This window comes from Passer montanus, unplaced genomic scaffold (genome assembly GCF_014805655.1).
Source record: "Passer montanus isolate IOZ18808 unplaced genomic scaffold, ASM1480565v1 scaffold5, whole genome shotgun sequence".
NCBI classification, from domain to species: Eukaryota; Metazoa; Chordata; class Aves; order Passeriformes; family Passeridae; genus Passer; species Passer montanus.
In genome coordinates, this window is record NW_024369929.1 from 15938124 (window position 1) to 15955384 (window position 17261).

Genomic DNA, 17261 nt, shown 5'->3' on the forward strand with positions numbered 1-17261 from the left:
AAGTACATTACAATATTTCAAGCATAGCTGACAGTATTATAATAACCAGAACTGACATTACTAAAGACTCATGAAAATGTCTGAAAGTGTCTTTTTAATTTTACTGCACAGAAACCCTTTGTCCATCCTGAAGGAATTAATTACTTGCTGGAGATTATAAGAAAAAACCCAAGGTTTTAGTGTTTTGTAGGCAGATGTTAACTACAGCAAAAAACCAGAACAAACAAGAAAAAAATCTGGAAGTGCAGAATATTCCCATGAATTTTCCTGACACAGCATATGCTGACTCCAACCTTGACTCCCTCCCCCACTTTTCATCAGCCACTGCTACCACAGCAGTAAAATACTGCAAGTTTAGTGGAGAACAGAACTTAGGAGCACCCCTCAGAGCTCATCAGTAACAAATTAGATAATATGTGTGTTTTCCTGCACTCACCCCTGCTCCCCTCTGCCACGGTGCTGTCAATGGTGCCGTTGAGCCGCACGATGCTGGAAGTGGCTTTGTCATTGCTGGAGTTCTGGTAATTCAGTTTGGGCAGGCAGTCCCCACTCCCTTTTGTGCTCTCCACTTCAGACACTGCAGACAGAAAAGGACAGTTTTGCAGAATTCAAGGAACACCCCTTAAATCACAAGTCCCCATCACCTACTGGACACCTCACACAGGATTGAGTGGCACCTTGTTGCATCCATGAGGCACAGGCCTGGGAATTTAACTCCCAGCATTACTTCTGGAATGCTCCAAAAGCTACAAGTTCCATAAGCTTCACTATACAGAGCCCAAAAATCATTCCAAAATATCTGGTGGTTGTAAAGATTAAGACCACCCTTGCTCACTTGCATAGAAGAGGTGTAAGAGTATTTTTCTCCTGCCTTTGCAAGAGCTCAGTTTCAACACAAGATCTCATTTCCCCCAGGACTACACAGGAGAAATGAAGTAAATGTGAATATCTATATTAAACTCTTTTAGATATGAAACAAAAATTCCATTGCAGGTGACTACTCAAAATAAGGAATTACTTCTCTAAAGGATTTCAGACAACTTCAATATTAATCAAGCTGTTTTCAAAACTGAAAAATGTCTTAGCACATCATATTATTACAGAGAGCTACATTTTTCTTAATTATGGCCAAAAGTAATAATTAGGAAGAATTCATTTTCTGTATCCTCAAAAGCTTTATTAAACTTAAACAACTTGTCTCTACTCTAACATATATGTTCTCATGATCATATGTAGGACAACTTTTCAAGGAAACTGAAGAAAAAATACTAGTTCTGCAAGGAAGATTGTGGTGAAAACACCAAAACAACATCTCTAATTCCATATTTCCTCAGACTTTTATATCACTTGATAATGGGATAGTTAACCCAAACAGTAGGAGAAAGCCCACTGTAAAATTTAAACAATTATATTATTAGGGGAATATTTACTAAGAAGGGTATTGTCCATGAATATACATGGGAATCTGTAGTGCTTATACAATTTTACTACACAACCTGATCTTCCGTGTACTTGCATGAAGTTGATGCTGCTCAACTGCACTTGAAGGAAACAAGAGCAGCAGATGCAAAACCTGAAGAAATTCTGATACATCTCCCAAACTTTGAGAATTCCAAGTAGCTGGGTAATTTAGACTTCTCAGATTTGCAAAATTTCAGCTGCTCTCCTATTACAGGATTTATAAAGAAACCAGACTGGTAGAAAATGCTTTTCTGTAGATTATGCCTATGAGGCAATTTCATTTTTTTAAAAGACAAAAACATTAGGCTATAATTATCATTAAGCCTTTATGCTCCCATTATCACTTATTTGAAACAGGAGAGAAAAAAGAACTGTAATTTTCCAAGTGAAACCATTAGACATCCAGAAAATTATACTCAGAGAAAGAACTTTAGGCAGTGGCATAAACTGGCATTATCACACTCACTCACTGTGAGGAATCAGCTGTCCCACTTAGCTTTTGCTGCAATCCTTATTTATCCCCACTGAACCAGATATCTGCATTCACAAGATACGTACGAGAACTGGAGTCACTCTCTCTCTTGTCCTCCTTTTGTTCTTGGATGTCTTGAAGACAAGTTTTCCCTTGCTTGGCTTCTTCTTTGAGGGATGTGTTATTGGCAGTGTCTGAATGTCCCCCTATCAGTGCAGGGCAACATCAGAATAAAGACAGTTATGGCATTTAATAGTGTGACATTGTTCAGGGGAATAAATTGAATACAACCAGTAATTCAAAGGACTCTTATCAAGAACATTCCAATTAACAGTGAACATTTTACCACCAAATTAAAAAAAAAAGAGAAGAAGGATTGGCTTATTATAGTATAAACACTGAAGAGATGCTTTAGAGGATGAAATTAAATGGGGTAATGGGCAACATTTATTTTCAAATACTGAACTAAAGCACTGCTTGACTTTAATTCTGTTGCCTGCTTTATTTGATCAAAAGGTAACACCTTTTCAAGAACTCCAAGAGGCATCTAAACTTGGATTCATTTTAGTGTACAGTGTTTCTCAGAAACATTAATGTTAACAGAAATGTTAATGCATGTGATTCACATGGTTTTACTCTAGAAAGTAAAAAGATTTAAACAACGCAGTGGCAAACATGAGTTTGTCTGCAAAAATAAGATTAAAATGAAAATAACCAACATCAACCCCAAACCCCCTGCAAACATTCAAGCCACTTATCTGGTCATTCTCAAGCCAAAACACAGCCCAGTGTAATTAATATGGTCTCTCCAGGATCAAGAGGGTCCAACATAATTAAAAGTTTCTTTCCCCCTTTTCCCTGAAGAGGCTGCACTGATTGGCTACAGACAGGGTAAAAACCTTGTTGCTATGGTAAAGATAAGAAAATATTCTGAAATTTATGGGAGAGATTTTGGATTTCCTGAGGAGTCAGCACACATTCCCGCTGTGAGGTTTCATGCAAAGTAATCTTGAAAAAGGAGATGATGTCAAAAGCAAATGCTATTAAATATATAAGTGACAGTTATTTAATTAAGAATTATTTACACTTCCTTGGTTTATATAGTCTGAGTTGCAACCAACATTGCTAAGCTCTTGTACAGTGCTTTGCATGGCTGGCTTTCAATGAAGTGGTTTATCAGGAAGCTCAGCTCCATGAAGAACAGGCAGAAATAAAGCAAAATTGTTCAAGGCCATCCATAAGGTTAATGATAGAACCAGAAATAGGACTGGAGTCTCTGGGGTCCAGAGAAATAATCTGGCCATAAGGCTATCATATATGTTGTGTTTGTCAGGGCAAAGATTTATCTGTACACATTTGGAATCACAGAGCAGCCCTGGATGGAAGGACTTTGAAAGCTGAGTCAGATGACCCACATACATTTATAAAAGTATGTTGTAAAGGTATTCCAAGGTCAGCCTACCCTAAACTAAACTGCATTGCTGCTACTTTACAATGTACTACTGTGCTTTACTACCAGGAAGTTATAAATACCATGGAAAGTAGTACCTTTAACAAATATCAGTTACAGGCATGGCCATATGACCATTTGATATTCACATTATCTAAGTTTTCACTGCAAAAAAAAGGAAAGAACCCCCAAAATTTACAGCCTCACATATTCTACTTCTATTCTAGATAAAAACAAACATGATCATTGCAGGTGTTATGCAGAACCAGCAACCAGTACTGCAAACTCAAGGATTAGTTCTAGTTGCCTCTCAGCTAACAATAAAAAAAAATGGGGAAATTAAAAAAGACAAGGCTGGACAAAACTTTCTGCCAATTATAAGACTAGTTATTTGATGAACTAGGATAACTATAACCAATTTCAGTTTCATATTTTGTCTCTATCTCAAATAGCTGATATAATAAGTGAATATCAGACTATTTCACATTCAAAGGCAAAGGAGACTGCTTTTTGAAAATTATGTAGGAACTATTGCATTTTTTTCTCTAAAACAGTTTTATCCAACTCACAAAAGAAAGATTTTTTGAAATAAACTTTCCCATCAGCATGAAAATAAAAAAAACCAGAAGGATGTGAATACTGTACCAGGAACAGATGTATGTGCAGTGCTTGCTGGTAGCTTTTTCAATGCTTTTTTAAACTGTGCTATTCCTAAGACAACATTTCGTATTTTCATCCAGAGGAAATAGCCACCTCGATTGCTTGAAGGCCAGGTGCTTTCCAAAACAGCCTATTTTGGAAATATCAAAACCAAGCAGTCATCTTCAGGAACAGCGAGGTGTGAAAACAGTAGCTGAAATTTCAGACTGAGTTACATTGGCAGTAACACATCAGATTTCTAAACCCACAAAACCAAAACCCACAACATGATTCTGTCTTGTGTTTCTCCAACTTACAAGAAATGACAGAATCCCACCGGAGAACCGTTGTTATTTTTCTCCCTTCTATTTGCCCGGATCAGAATGCATTTTTGTGCCCCCACCCCCTTTAAAACACACCTTGTTGTAGTAGCCATAGGTGATGGCGTTGGGGTCGATGCCAGCCTTCTGCATCTCGAAGAGCACGCGCACCGCCAGCACGGGCTGCCCGTACTGCCCGCACAGCTGCATGAGCACCCTGTAGCACACCTGCAAGCACACACCTGGGTGTGAGCCCTGGGCCCCCAGCACGCCTGGCCCTCCCCACAACCCCACGGGCTCCTTCTGGAGCTGGGGCTGCTTTACCTCGTCAGGTGGGTCTATTTTCTTGGTGTGCATTTTCTGCAGCACGTCGTAGGCGGTTCTCAGAGCCCTGACTTTGGAGTGGCAGACTTTCACATAGGCAGGGAGGCAGATGAACCAAAGGCCGTAGCAGTGACGGAGCAAACACCTGGACCACATCTGGGGGATGGAGGAGTACTTCTTTGCAATTTTGTGGGCAGATTTAATTTCCTGTAAAGAAACAGATTATTTGTGCGTGTTTATGTGTACATCACACAAAACTACATGTTAAAAACTGAAGATGTACCATTATATCTATGGAAACTGCAACAGTAATATTAACAATATAATATAGTGGAAAGGAATATGAAAGCAGTGAGAGTGACAACAAAAACAGTCACTGTGCAATATTCCACTGCTAAACCCTTGAATTTCTCTAAATCTCTGATCTCTGTTACTTTGGAAGTTAGAGTCTCTCAAAGTCCAGGGCAGTGAAAAGCAATCAAGAAGTGGACATGGAAAATTAATGGAGAACAGTGTGAAGAAAGGGTAAGGGAGGGGAAGAGCACAGCAAGAAACCTGTACAGGGGCCTTTGTATGGTGCAGGCAAGAAGCACATCCAAAGAACAATTAACAGTGACCCTACAGTCACCAGATCAGGGAAGAACTGAAGAACCATCAGGCTGCAGGCACTGCCAGTCAGGCTTTACAGCCAAACTCAAGTTGTCCCCTTCCAAAGCACCTCACACTCCAAGAACACCAGCAAGTACCTGTTTAGTTCTTCTGAACATTGGTGATGGGCTGTTGGGGCTACTGGCTTTTGAGGACAGTTTGTTATTTGGTGCTTTGAGAAATCCTTCAGGTCGTTCAAACAATTCTAGCTTTAAGACTGGAAATCCATTATAGCTGTAAGAGAAATGTGTCAATTCTGGTAAGTCAGCTCCAAAGCAAACACTTCACATAATAGCAAAGGAAACCAACTACACACTTGCACCAGAGGCTTCCCAGGAAATAAACACAAAAGTAAACCCTGAACAACATCACTGACAAAGTGGTTCACTAATCCCTCAGCATGGGTTCATATGCCTGCACAAACAGACTCAACCTGTTATTCAGGTTAGCAACTTAAACTGATAAATGTATTTACTGTCATAACATTTTCTTTAATTAATGTGTCAAATGCATTACTATTGATTCTAGTTAATAAAATAAAATAATCTGTGTGGCTTAGTCCCCAGTGAGCATCACATGACCGAGGCTTATGAAAATCAATAGGAACAATATCAAACTATCCAAAGGATTAAATCAGATTAGATATGGAAATATTTCTCAGAATTAATGAAGAAACCAACAAACTCATCTGACATCATTACTAAATTAGTACCACTAGCTTTCAGAGATTCTTTGACATGTACTCTCTCGTTCCAAAGAGCATCTGCAGTTTGTATCACTATCAGTAACAGCAGTAGGACAACAGACTGGGTCCACTTAACTTTAAGCTTAAAAGGTGTCAACAGGCAGCACAATGTAATGGGATCACTACCAGCTTTATTAAGTATTATTGTTTCTGTGTGTACACACACAAAATTAAAACTCCTAAAGAACTGGCACAACAGCCATTTCACACACACCTTTTTCTTGAGCAACATGAGGAAAAATCTGTACTTCCTGACTCTCACAAGAACCTAGCAATTCAACTCTACAAGGGCAGCTGTTAGGATTTTGGCTGGCATCCTGCTGTGTTCTTAGGCTACCTGTATTGCAGAGGGTGCTCTTCCCCATTTGGCAGATGAGGGATCTCAGGGGGTGTTATGAAAACTGTGTGCTCACTCTTGTAGGACTCATCCAGCTCTATAAGTCGTGTTTCCCCAGTTTTGTCCATATCTACCTGGAGGAGGAGGTTAAAAGAAAAAAGTAGTTACCAGGGGCATTGCATTTTCTGCTGTTAACAGCTGTATGATCAACAGGACAGAGTCTGCATTAGCTTCAAAGAACAGCACTTCAAATGAAAGGACAGCTTGCAAAGTTGTAGTGACAATAATAAGTGTTGCATTGGTTTTGTGAACTTCACTCAACCCAATAATGAGTGTTTAATGGTATAGTCTGAATTGCCTGTTTTCAGCTAAGTATTTTAAGGAGTATGTAGAGATTAATCCTTCTGAACACAACCATTTCTAGAACTATGTTTCCAACTGCAGCAGTAACTTGAAACTTATTTTTTAATATAAAAATAAGGTATTTTCCTCTCTTTTAACCACTGAAAACAATACCAAGCTTTATCATTGTGTGATGCATACAGAAGGTACTACCAGCACCATCCACAACTGCAGTCACTTACACAGCACTTAATGTCTTGATAGTTTGCAGAGACTGCAGAGATACATGCACTGCAAGAGAATGGAATATAAATGTGTGACCTTACTGAAGTTAAAGGGAGATGGGCACAGCTTTGTTTTTCTAATTTAAATACCTTAAATGGTTTAAATGGCAACCAAATGACAGCCAAATGCTAGAATACTTCAAAGAAATGAATAAGCAACCTGTGGAACCCAAGAATGCATGTTTTTTATGCCTTAAGAATTTGGCAACAGAGAGTTAATGTACAAAAAGAAGCATATTCTACAGTTGTCTCCTCCAGTGAGGTGCAAATGTATCAAGTAGTTTCAGTAAAATTCTTGAATATTTAAAGTTTGATAAACATACAAAGAGGTGTCCTTAATTACACATTTTGCTGCATAAGACAGATGGAAAGCATTAGCAAATTGAACCAGCCAAGTAGCAAGAACATATGGCTCCTGAGAAGCAGCAGTAAACGAAACCTTACTTGCAATTTAAATACTTCTAAGGATGTAAAAATCCCACAGCTACAAGTTTTACCAGTGAAATATAATAAAGCCAGTAGCTTAAATGTGTGTCGAATTGAGGTAATTTTTGAATTCCTGGAAAAATGAAAACGTGTGAGACAATTACACTGTATCTTTCAGTTGACAAAATGGGTAATCAATTACAATCTGCTGCTGCTGTCTAGGACCAAATAATAAAGAAGAGATTACTCTTCATCTTAAACTATTCTCACAAATTATTTCAGACAGGGCTTAGTTGATATTTTATAGATAACTAATTTCACAGCACATAAAATTTGTCTCAAGCCAGTAGTCTGTAACTACCCAGAAGAAAGCACTGTATCACCTTTCAACTAATGACTTCACTCTCTCATCCAAAAATCCTGTCAGGCACTGGTTCACCTAATAAAAGATTAAATATAAATATTGGCTTTACTGGAACAATTCAATTTTGATATCTGGTCTTGGCTACAGCTCTAGTTGGTACAGCAGTCCTTGCTACACTTCCACATTTTGACTCTATGTTACTGGTAAGAACAGTATCAGAAATTAGGAGAAATCAGGGAGGAGAAGCAGGAAAGAGATAAGGGAAATATATCACTGTTCAAAGAAATCCCACATGGAAACCTGCTCCCTCAGTCAGGGAATATCCTGTTTCACAAGTAGTTCTAAAGCCATGGCAAATTCCAAAATCATTGCAATGCCAGTGCCTCAGTTTCCCCACCCCTATCCCTGGCACAGAAGCAGCTGTCCCATTAATAAACCTGAATAAAATCCTCACTGTCAGTAATGGAAGTTGGAGAAGTGTACGTGCATTCTGGAAAATTTGCTCTCACAGAACTGTCATGAGCACTTTTTATAGTGGAAAGAAGCTGTCCAGGGCATCAAGTAGCAAAATACCTGGCACTAGGACAGACAAGTCTCTGTTTCAGCTGTACAAATGGCTACTTAACCTTTTCTAAAAGGTGAAAGCTCCAATAGCTCCACAGATTATGTGCATTCTCACAGTGACATCAGCAACCTAAGCATGACTTTTTTGAAAGAGATGTCTGAGTTCCCAGACAAGATAACTTTAGTTTAGGGCATCAACTTGTTTGGTCTATCTTATCTTATCTTGTCTGAGTTTCCAGACAAGATAACTTTAGTTTAGGGCATCAACTTCAGCACCCTCAAACTGTTCTATACAATGAAATGCATCAGACAGAATCTGACACACAGTCATTGCATTCTGAATAAACATCCTTTTTAACATCAGCCAAAGAACTGAACTGCAGCACACAGGAAACCAAGTGCTGCTCAGCAGTTCAGTCACTAGAGTCTATTTCTGTCTAGGAGAGCTCCTGTTTCATGCACAAATTGGCACATGGCAAAGCAAGCACTACGTGTTGAAGGGTTTCTAACAGTTATGGGATTGACTCAACATGACAGAAATGTTTGTAATTCATTCCATTTACAAGCCATGAATACCTGCAAGTCATGCTATAGAACTGGGAAGCAGTTTTGAAAACTTACTACTCAAATATTGAGACTACCAAAAGCTATAAAGAGCATTAAACATCATGCTTTTATATTTCTCTCAAACTTCACTGTTTTCAGACTTCTTTTCAAAACAGCTCCTTTTAGCTCTTTTGCACTTCCATGGAAAAAACCAGTCATAAACAGGAACTGTAAATAGCAGTTACCAGTCTTCAGTATTAATTCTCATGGAACAAACAGCAGGTGACCTACTTTCCAGGAAATCCCAGACAACTGCATCCTGTTAAGCAGCAGTGTCCCAGAACAGAGTGGTACAGGTAGCCAGTAAGATGACAATGAGGTGTGGAATTTCTTACAACATCCATAGAAGTAAGAATGCGAGATTCTGGGTTTCAGTTCAGTTCTTCTTGCACTTCTTACAACAAGCCAGTATTTCAGAAGGTTACAAACCAGTGAAAATTAGCACCTCTAATTTGTTCTCATGATGTTATATTTACATTGAAGAATTTGAAGCAAAAAATTGAATGCAGCCCAACAAAAAAGGAAAATGGAAGGCTACAATGATGAGAAAATAGGAAAGCAAAAGCAAAAACAAACTTGCATTTCTAATACATTCTGGCAGATCAGGTAGAGAACAGCAGAAGTTAAACACTGTAAGCACACCAAGACCTGCTTACTTTATCCACACAGTCATCAAAGAAGGCAAGGCTGGCATCCTTGTCACTGACAAAAGAACATTCCTCAATGAAGCGAATGAACATCTGCGTTTTGGTCATCAGGGTGTAGAACTTCTGATGGGAACGGTCTCTGCTCTTCAGGAACCCTGCAGAGTGCAATCAGCAGCATTGTCAGAAAGCCCAGAAGGGAAAAGCCCTCACCAGAACTCACTGTTCTACTTGTGTGCAAAAACTTCCTGCAATATTTGCCACTACTGTGCGATTTTGTCTGCACTTCCATTTCCCCCACCATTTATAACACTAACATGCCAATGTTTTATTCTGTAGATAAAAGAGAATAAAAAATAATAAACTAATAAACATAAAACAAGTTTATAACTTTTCACCTTGTAGTTCAAAGAGAGAACTTGCATCTGTGGCTGTTTCAGAGGGTGCCTCTGTTATTGGCCTGAGGTAAGACCTGTAACCTTTTAGGATTGAAGCCATGAAACAGAGAAATGCTTCCTGGATCTCCAAATCTAACAGATGCAATTTCTTCCCAGAATTAAAATCATAATCATTCATTGCCAACTCCATTAATGCATCTTCTCTTGGTCGCTGTTGCACTGTAAACAAAACAACATTATAGTGTTTTACTTTTTTCCCCTCTCAATATTGGTCAAAAATGTTCTCTTTAACTTACTAGATTCAGTGATTACTGAGCTCCATTACATTTCAAATAAGTTAAAATATACCCAAATTCACTCAGGACATGAGACAGTGGATTCAGCTTGACCTTCTGTACCTCATGTATCTGTGGATAACAGCAAAAGCAGGATGCACTGGCCTGGTCAGCACAGGAGTTACCAGAGAACCAGTGTGGACAGAGCTTTAAAAAGCCCTCAAAGTAAGCTGTTTGTAAAACCATGAGAAAATTTAGCCAGGAGCTGATTACAGAAGCATATTTTCAGGACAAACACATGGATAGGATGTATTATTTTTTGATTGTGCCCTTCATTTAAAAAGCAGACAATGCACATTAAATACTGACATACACAGAAAATCACCACTTAGAGGCAAAGTGGAGCCATTGAAACACAGCACTGCAAAATGCTGCTAAAGACAAAATGAGGCTCCAGCAAAATCTGTACTCTTTAATTAAGTACATGTATCAACATTTTAAAGCCATCAGAACTCTAGCTGAGACTTCACTGCTACACACACAGTTTGGTAACATTCTAATAATGTCTCAGGAAAGTGAAAGGATGGTTTTGTCACTGTCATTCCACATCATATAATTATAGCCAACCTTACCTCAATATAATTTTTAAGCAACTGACTCTGTAATAAGATTTAAGTTCACTACCACTCTATTTTTACATACAGAACATAAGGTTTAGAATGTTTTTTAAAAGAGCCCTTCCAGAAAAATGTATCAAAATTTTGAAGCATCAGATGCTTTTTATCACCCATCAGCTATACACTCCTTTTTGCAGCACATCCCAATAAACTTCTGTTTCTCTAATCAGGAGACAAATTTTTGTGAGCTCAACAGCCAGGATTGTGTAAACAGCCTTTAAAAAAAGTGGTTTGTTATAATGAATTTCACTAAAACCACCCCTACCCATTTTTCTCACATCAAGGTTCAATCTACCTTGCTCTGCAATATTTGAGGATTCTATCAACAACCACTTTTTTACTTAGATGTGCAGTAATTGTGCCTTACATTTAAACCCCTAATGTCTAAAAAACACTTATTATTTCCATCTTAAATTTTCAGGTGAGGTACTATAAGCTTGAGTGTCAAAGTTATTCAACTTTCAATTGCCAAGACATCAGCAAACTTTGAGGATGAAAAGAAAACAAGGTCTTTATAAAGTCCTGGCCTACTCTTTGCATTGCTTTCCTATTCCCTTCTCTTAGAAAATCTTGGGGTTTTTTTTCTTTTTAATGAAGCTAACATTAATAGGAAGGGATCTCTATTAAGTACTGTCTTCATATATATGTGAAGTCTCCTCTGTCCCAGAATCTCCCCCATAGTTTCTAATCTCTGGATTTAGAGCACAGATTCTCCCATTCTGTAAAAATAAATGTCTAGTGGAACTGATAACTTTGGAACATATTTAATTAGCTACATTTATCTGTTCTTGTGGCACACTGTGCCCAGTGTAAAGCTTACTATGTTCTTTCCCACTCACATTCTGCCAGTTGCTGATATAAAGTATTCAAAGTGTTCATCAGATTTTTACAAGGTTTCTTTGGTAGGATCTTCCATGCAATAGTTTTCTTGTCTCCAGTTCTGGAAAGGAAAGAAAAAAAAAAAAGCATTTACTGAATGTGTTCAGAGATTGTTCCATCACACCAGAGGAATTTTCACTCCATTAAAACTGGACTGAGAAGGATTGCAAACCAACTAACAAAGCCCAATTTGATTTACTGTGTGAAGATCTGACCAGAGCTATCCAACCAGTGGCCCATATTTCAGGGTGATGATTACACTGCCACACTCTTCAGCACTGAAATCAATCCAGTTACAACTCACCAGAGATGGATTAATGGTACCAAACACCTGTTACTGCACCAGCAACCACCACTCATGCCATGGTCTGAGCTCTAATTACTTAAACTGGCATGGACAGAAGGAAAAGAAATTGAAAGAAAAACTAAAATACCTCTCCAAGTTTTGCCATAAAAGCCAGTTTTTGCTTTTGAAAAGAGGAAGCAGAAAAAAATTAACAGAGAAGAAAAACTGTTGATGAAAACTTACTGAGAAATTGTGTTGGTATCCAGGTCAACACAGCTGACATCAGGTGGGGGGTCATAGAGATCAAAGTATCTGGAATCAATTCCCACTATGAATGGGCACGGGGCACTCAGCACATCTGCCAGTGCCAAGGGACACAGAGGAATATATGGGCAAGGCCAGTGGAAGGGAAATATCATCTAGGAAAACATGCAGAGACAAAAACACAGGTTAAACATGTGCAGTACAGCCTGTGCAGGAATAAACCACATTTCACTAACTTCAAAATTATTTAACATGGCAGATTGCCATTACTGAGAATCTAGATGTAATTATTATTTAGAAACTGCACTAATTTGTCTAAAATCCAATTTGTAGGAAAAAACTCTTCAGAATCACAGATTCCACATAGAGGCAGCAAACAATGCTTAGTGATGACAGGCAGGGAAAATCATGCAGTTAAAATTCCATAGGAATAGATACAGTGCTAGTTGGGAAAATCATGAACTCTTATTTAATGCACTGTGATGATCAAACATTTATATACAATATTTACTACACAAAATTCAACAATTTATTGCCTATCTTCATAGGATATCTTTACAATAGTACTTTTTTTCTCTAGTGATTTTTATTTTAATTCTTTTTTTTAAGCAACCTTTAAGTTTAACAGCACTAATACTAAATCTAGATTTTATCTCAGGAACATTCTTTCTGTCCTTTTACAGGGGTATGACTAAAAGCTGGTACTTACAGAGACCAATGCCTCTGTCACACTTGTGAGGACAGAAGGTCGCAATGAGTGGATAAGGATTTTATGTTCTGTCACAGCAAACACCAACAGAGTTACTGCATTTTCAGGTCCTAAATTCTGAAGTAGTGTAGAAAACTTGCCACCACTGTTACAGGACATAAACACACCGGTGAGTTACAAGGGACAGTAAAAAAAAGAAATGTTTGATAATAAAATAAATGGAAATCTGCAAATCTTTCTTTTAGAGGAGATTACTTGGTAGAATACTTGGCACACTTCACTGTCCTGTGAGGAATGATTATTTCCCAACAGTAACCATGATTCCTTGAGACTTGACACAGTCTAGACTATTTTCAGGATGCAGGCATGACAATTTTTCTGAGAAGCCATTTACAGGAGACAACATGTGTTTCTTTAATCAGTCTCCTGCACTGAGACATGGAAGTCAAGACAGGAATAGAACTCCTTCAACTCCCTTCCAAAACAAAACTGAACTATCTTGGGAGCCCAGGGATGAACTCCTAGAAAGGGGATCTAATAATATATATTCTTCCTCAAGAACCACTACAATGATTTTAAACCCCCCCAAATACATTATTAATTGTGTATCCTTGTCAGGGTGCAGGTCTAATCACATAATAATAAATAAACTTCAGATCCACCAGCTTCCAAAGGCACCAGACAAGGTGAGTTAATTTACACAACTGCAACTCAAAATAGCAAATCTTTTCCATAACACAAGTGAGAATACATCTCACAATTAACAAGATACTGCTACTTGCCTTAGTGGGAGTGGTGATGACACAGGCTGGCTAAGAATCAAGTTATCATGTGGAGATAGCTGGGAAAAGATTTTAAAATATATTATTTTTATTCTGAACTTTGGAAATATTTATCAGAAGTTACACAACTATAACAAAGAGCACTTACAAATAATTCAAATTAAGCTGAATCTTGTATACCCCAGCAGTGTACCACTCTAAGAAGTGCTGTGCAATCATATGCATCAGGATCTTTTAGTAAAAACTGGGCAAAGCATGATCTTCCTTTCTTGGCCAGAACTGAATACATTGCATATTCATAAAGAAGACTTTAAACTAACTAATGCTGCAAAAATTTGAATATATCAGCTGCTGAAAAATGAAGCCTTCTGTACTTTAAGGGCTGTGAGAACCCATATTTCATACACAGCTTTCAGCAGCTTGGGGGAATTCTTTCTGGATTTAGGGGTAAAAAGGGATAAAAATTCATAAAGAAGAGAGATGGCAGGTCATAATGTAAAGCTATATTTTCTTCAGAAGACATCTGAGAATTAGGCTCTTGGCTGGCAGAAACTGCTCAGCTCTGATAGAATCTTTAAAATGTGCATTAGTTGAAGAAGCAAGAAGATCCTACTAAATCACATTTCTTTCTTACGGTGACATGGCATCAAGCAAATCATTCAGCACGAACAGGAAGACTCAGGTAAGTACAAGAATAGCAACAGACAATCAGTTTCTCACAGCCCAGCTGATGTTTCCAGCCCTGGCAGACCCAGGGTAACAAGATACCAGCTGGTTTAATCCTCCTGATTTTCTGTTGTTTACAAGCAGTAATAACTCAGCCACAGCAACTTGTACAACTGAGCTGCAAGTGCAGCCCATTTTTAGTAACATTTCAGGTTTGAGTGTGTTTCACCTTAGACCCACTGCAGGTGACCAGGTAATAGAAGCCAGAAGACAAGACTGATGACTTAGAAGCTCAAAGTCACCCAGTGCTGTGCCTGGAGAGCCACCAAGCACAGGGAATTAAGGAGAGTCTGCAATGCTGTTTCCCTGCACATCCCACTTCCCTGACAGATGTGGATGGCCACACCACAGGCTGCATTTGTCAAGTAAGTCACCTTGGGAGCACCAGCACCATTAGCTGGTGCAGTGGAAGAATTCAGAGGGCTCATTTTTCCAGCCTGAGGCAAACCTTCATAAACCACCCTCTGAAAGGAAGCATCAGCCTGACGTCCTCTGACTTCTGTGCTTCAGCAAAGGCACACAAACACAATTAAGCATCTATTCAAGGGCCACACCTCCCTCAGGCAGAAGGGGCACTTATTACTCCCCTTCCCAGAGGGAGAAACATTACTCCACATGCTCTTGAAGTCTGCAGGTTGTGATACATTAGCACAGCAACCTCTGTGCAACGAGGGGATGCAGGACACAGAGTCCAGCACATCCCAGGTCAGAAGGAACCCATCAACACTGGCAGCTGGAAGCTGGCAAATGGGAACATTCCATAGTGTTTTACTAATGGCTATCATCTCTTTGAGGCTTAGAAGTTTAATTGCTTAGCAAAAGACTACCACATTTTCCATTAACAGGCTTCAGAGAGAAATGGAATCCTGAAAGCTTGCCATTTTCAATGCAGGCATTTCCCACTCTAATTTTGAGGAAATATCTAAGGTACAATCACCTGTGATTTTATTCAGTGCAGTTTCTAACACAACTTAAATCCCTGAAAGCAGCTGGAAGGAAGAATTTATTCACAGATCTCAATTACCACTGCCTGCTGTAAAAGCAGTGTTTTCTCCATCTGTACTATCAGCTCCTAAAGCTGTACTAATTTAATGCACAAAACATTTTGAAAATAAGGTAAAACAGGCATAATTTTCATATCACTTATATCTAGATCTTCAGACTTCATTCCAGGATACAAACCCATATATGCTTTGACAAAATTCCCTAAAATTTCAGACAAAAAAAATTAAAAGCTTTTCTCTGAATTCAATTATAATCTCTGTAATTAGGTGTTTAGTGTTTCCTAGCACAAACATTTTATTGAATATGAATAAAAAACCCCCAAAACTAAAACAAGAAGTAAAAATGCTGGGTTTTGAATTGAACTTTAAAATCCTAAGAAAAGGGACAGAAGTACCTGATACAGTTTCAGCATAACTGTTCTGTAATCTCTGTTCAGTAACAGTAATAAATATCACTCCTTTAGAATACACTAAAGAGGATCTTCAATATTCAGTACATGCTATAGAGACATAACCCAGGATTGTATTTGCTCTGAAAGACTTCACCACCATATGGGCTACACAATTAAGGCTCAGAACTGCACAGGGCTCTCCATATTTTATATTATACAAGCAATAACAGAGAAAAGCATCATTTTGTAGCTATTTAATCAAAACCACAATTGGTAGAATACTATGATTGCAACAGAGCTCTCTTTTCTCTGCAATAAAAATTTTAACACCTCTCTACCTATTTTGCCTCCTTAGGAGTAAATAAAGAGATTTAATAACACTTCAGAAGTCCTTGAGACCAGGACTTTTTTCTCTCCTACCAACAGTGACAGGGCTGAAATTCCAAAGAGCAGGTAGCAATTCCTGTAATTATTTCACTGCCACACAGCCCTGCAGGGAGCACAGAGCAAGGGCCAGGTCTGATAAAGGGGCTGTTACTGGGAGTGGCTCTTGCAGCTCTCACTGAGAGCACAAAGCCCTTGGGGAAGGGGGGCAATCACAGATGTACAGTTCACATCTGGTTTTAGTGTTATTTATTTATTTTATACTCTGTCTTCATACAGTAGCAAGAAGAAAACAGTTCTAAAGCCATTGCAAAAGTCAGACCAGATGCTGACTTGGAGTAGTTTTTCATTAATTTCCATATACCCTGAATAAAAATTAAAGTTCTAAGCTCACTAAACAGCTTCTTGTAATAATTCATTGAAGTCATTAACTAAACTGGAAACAGAATTTTTACTGATTTCTCACATTATGTGTATGAATTTAGGAAAAAGAAATCCTGAACAAAAATAATTTTGGTGCAAAAATTACATTTTCCATTTATTAACCTGCTTTACTTTCACCTTAGATACAGTTATTAAAGAAAATTACACTTACCTGAACTAGAATTCTTGGCCTCTGAGGGGATGGAAAAGGTACTTTATGCATGAAATGGGAAATGTGTCTACAGGAAAAGAAAAATACTGATTTAGTAGAAATTAAGATTAAACTACTTCACCTCAAGACAAAATTTTTGACAGTAAGAGAAATTATTATATAAAAATGGCACATACTTGCTCAGAAAACAGAGCAAAAAATCCAGCACCTAAACCATACTGTGATATTCTGACCTTGAAAACCTATTTTTCTAGTGGTCACAAG

General features: G+C 38.3%; 1 protein-coding gene across 7 annotated transcripts in view; it reads right to left on the bottom strand.

The window, feature by feature from the left end:
- DENND4A (DENN domain containing 4A) overlaps window positions 1–17261 on the bottom strand; it is a 49324-nt gene that overhangs the window by 12024 nt on the left and 20039 nt on the right. For all 7 annotated transcript variants that reach the window (XM_039722794.1, XM_039722795.1, XM_039722796.1 and 4 more), the window contains 14 exons: window positions 16998–17064; window positions 13897–13955; window positions 13115–13259; window positions 12385–12560; window positions 11816–11916; window positions 10025–10243; window positions 9639–9784; window positions 6397–6530; window positions 5413–5548; window positions 4667–4873; window positions 4442–4570; window positions 4029–4173; window positions 2020–2139; window positions 437–577 (listed from right to left, as the gene is read on the bottom strand). In XM_039722794.1, coding sequence (XP_039578728.1) covers window positions 437–577; window positions 2020–2139; window positions 4029–4173; window positions 4442–4570; window positions 4667–4873; window positions 5413–5548; window positions 6397–6530; window positions 9639–9784; window positions 10025–10243; window positions 11816–11916; window positions 12385–12560; window positions 13115–13259; window positions 13897–13955; window positions 16998–17064 — 1925 coding nt within the window. The remainder of the gene's footprint in view (window positions 1–436; window positions 578–2019; window positions 2140–4028; window positions 4174–4441; window positions 4571–4666; window positions 4874–5412; window positions 5549–6396; window positions 6531–9638; window positions 9785–10024; window positions 10244–11815; window positions 11917–12384; window positions 12561–13114; window positions 13260–13896; window positions 13956–16997; window positions 17065–17261) is intronic.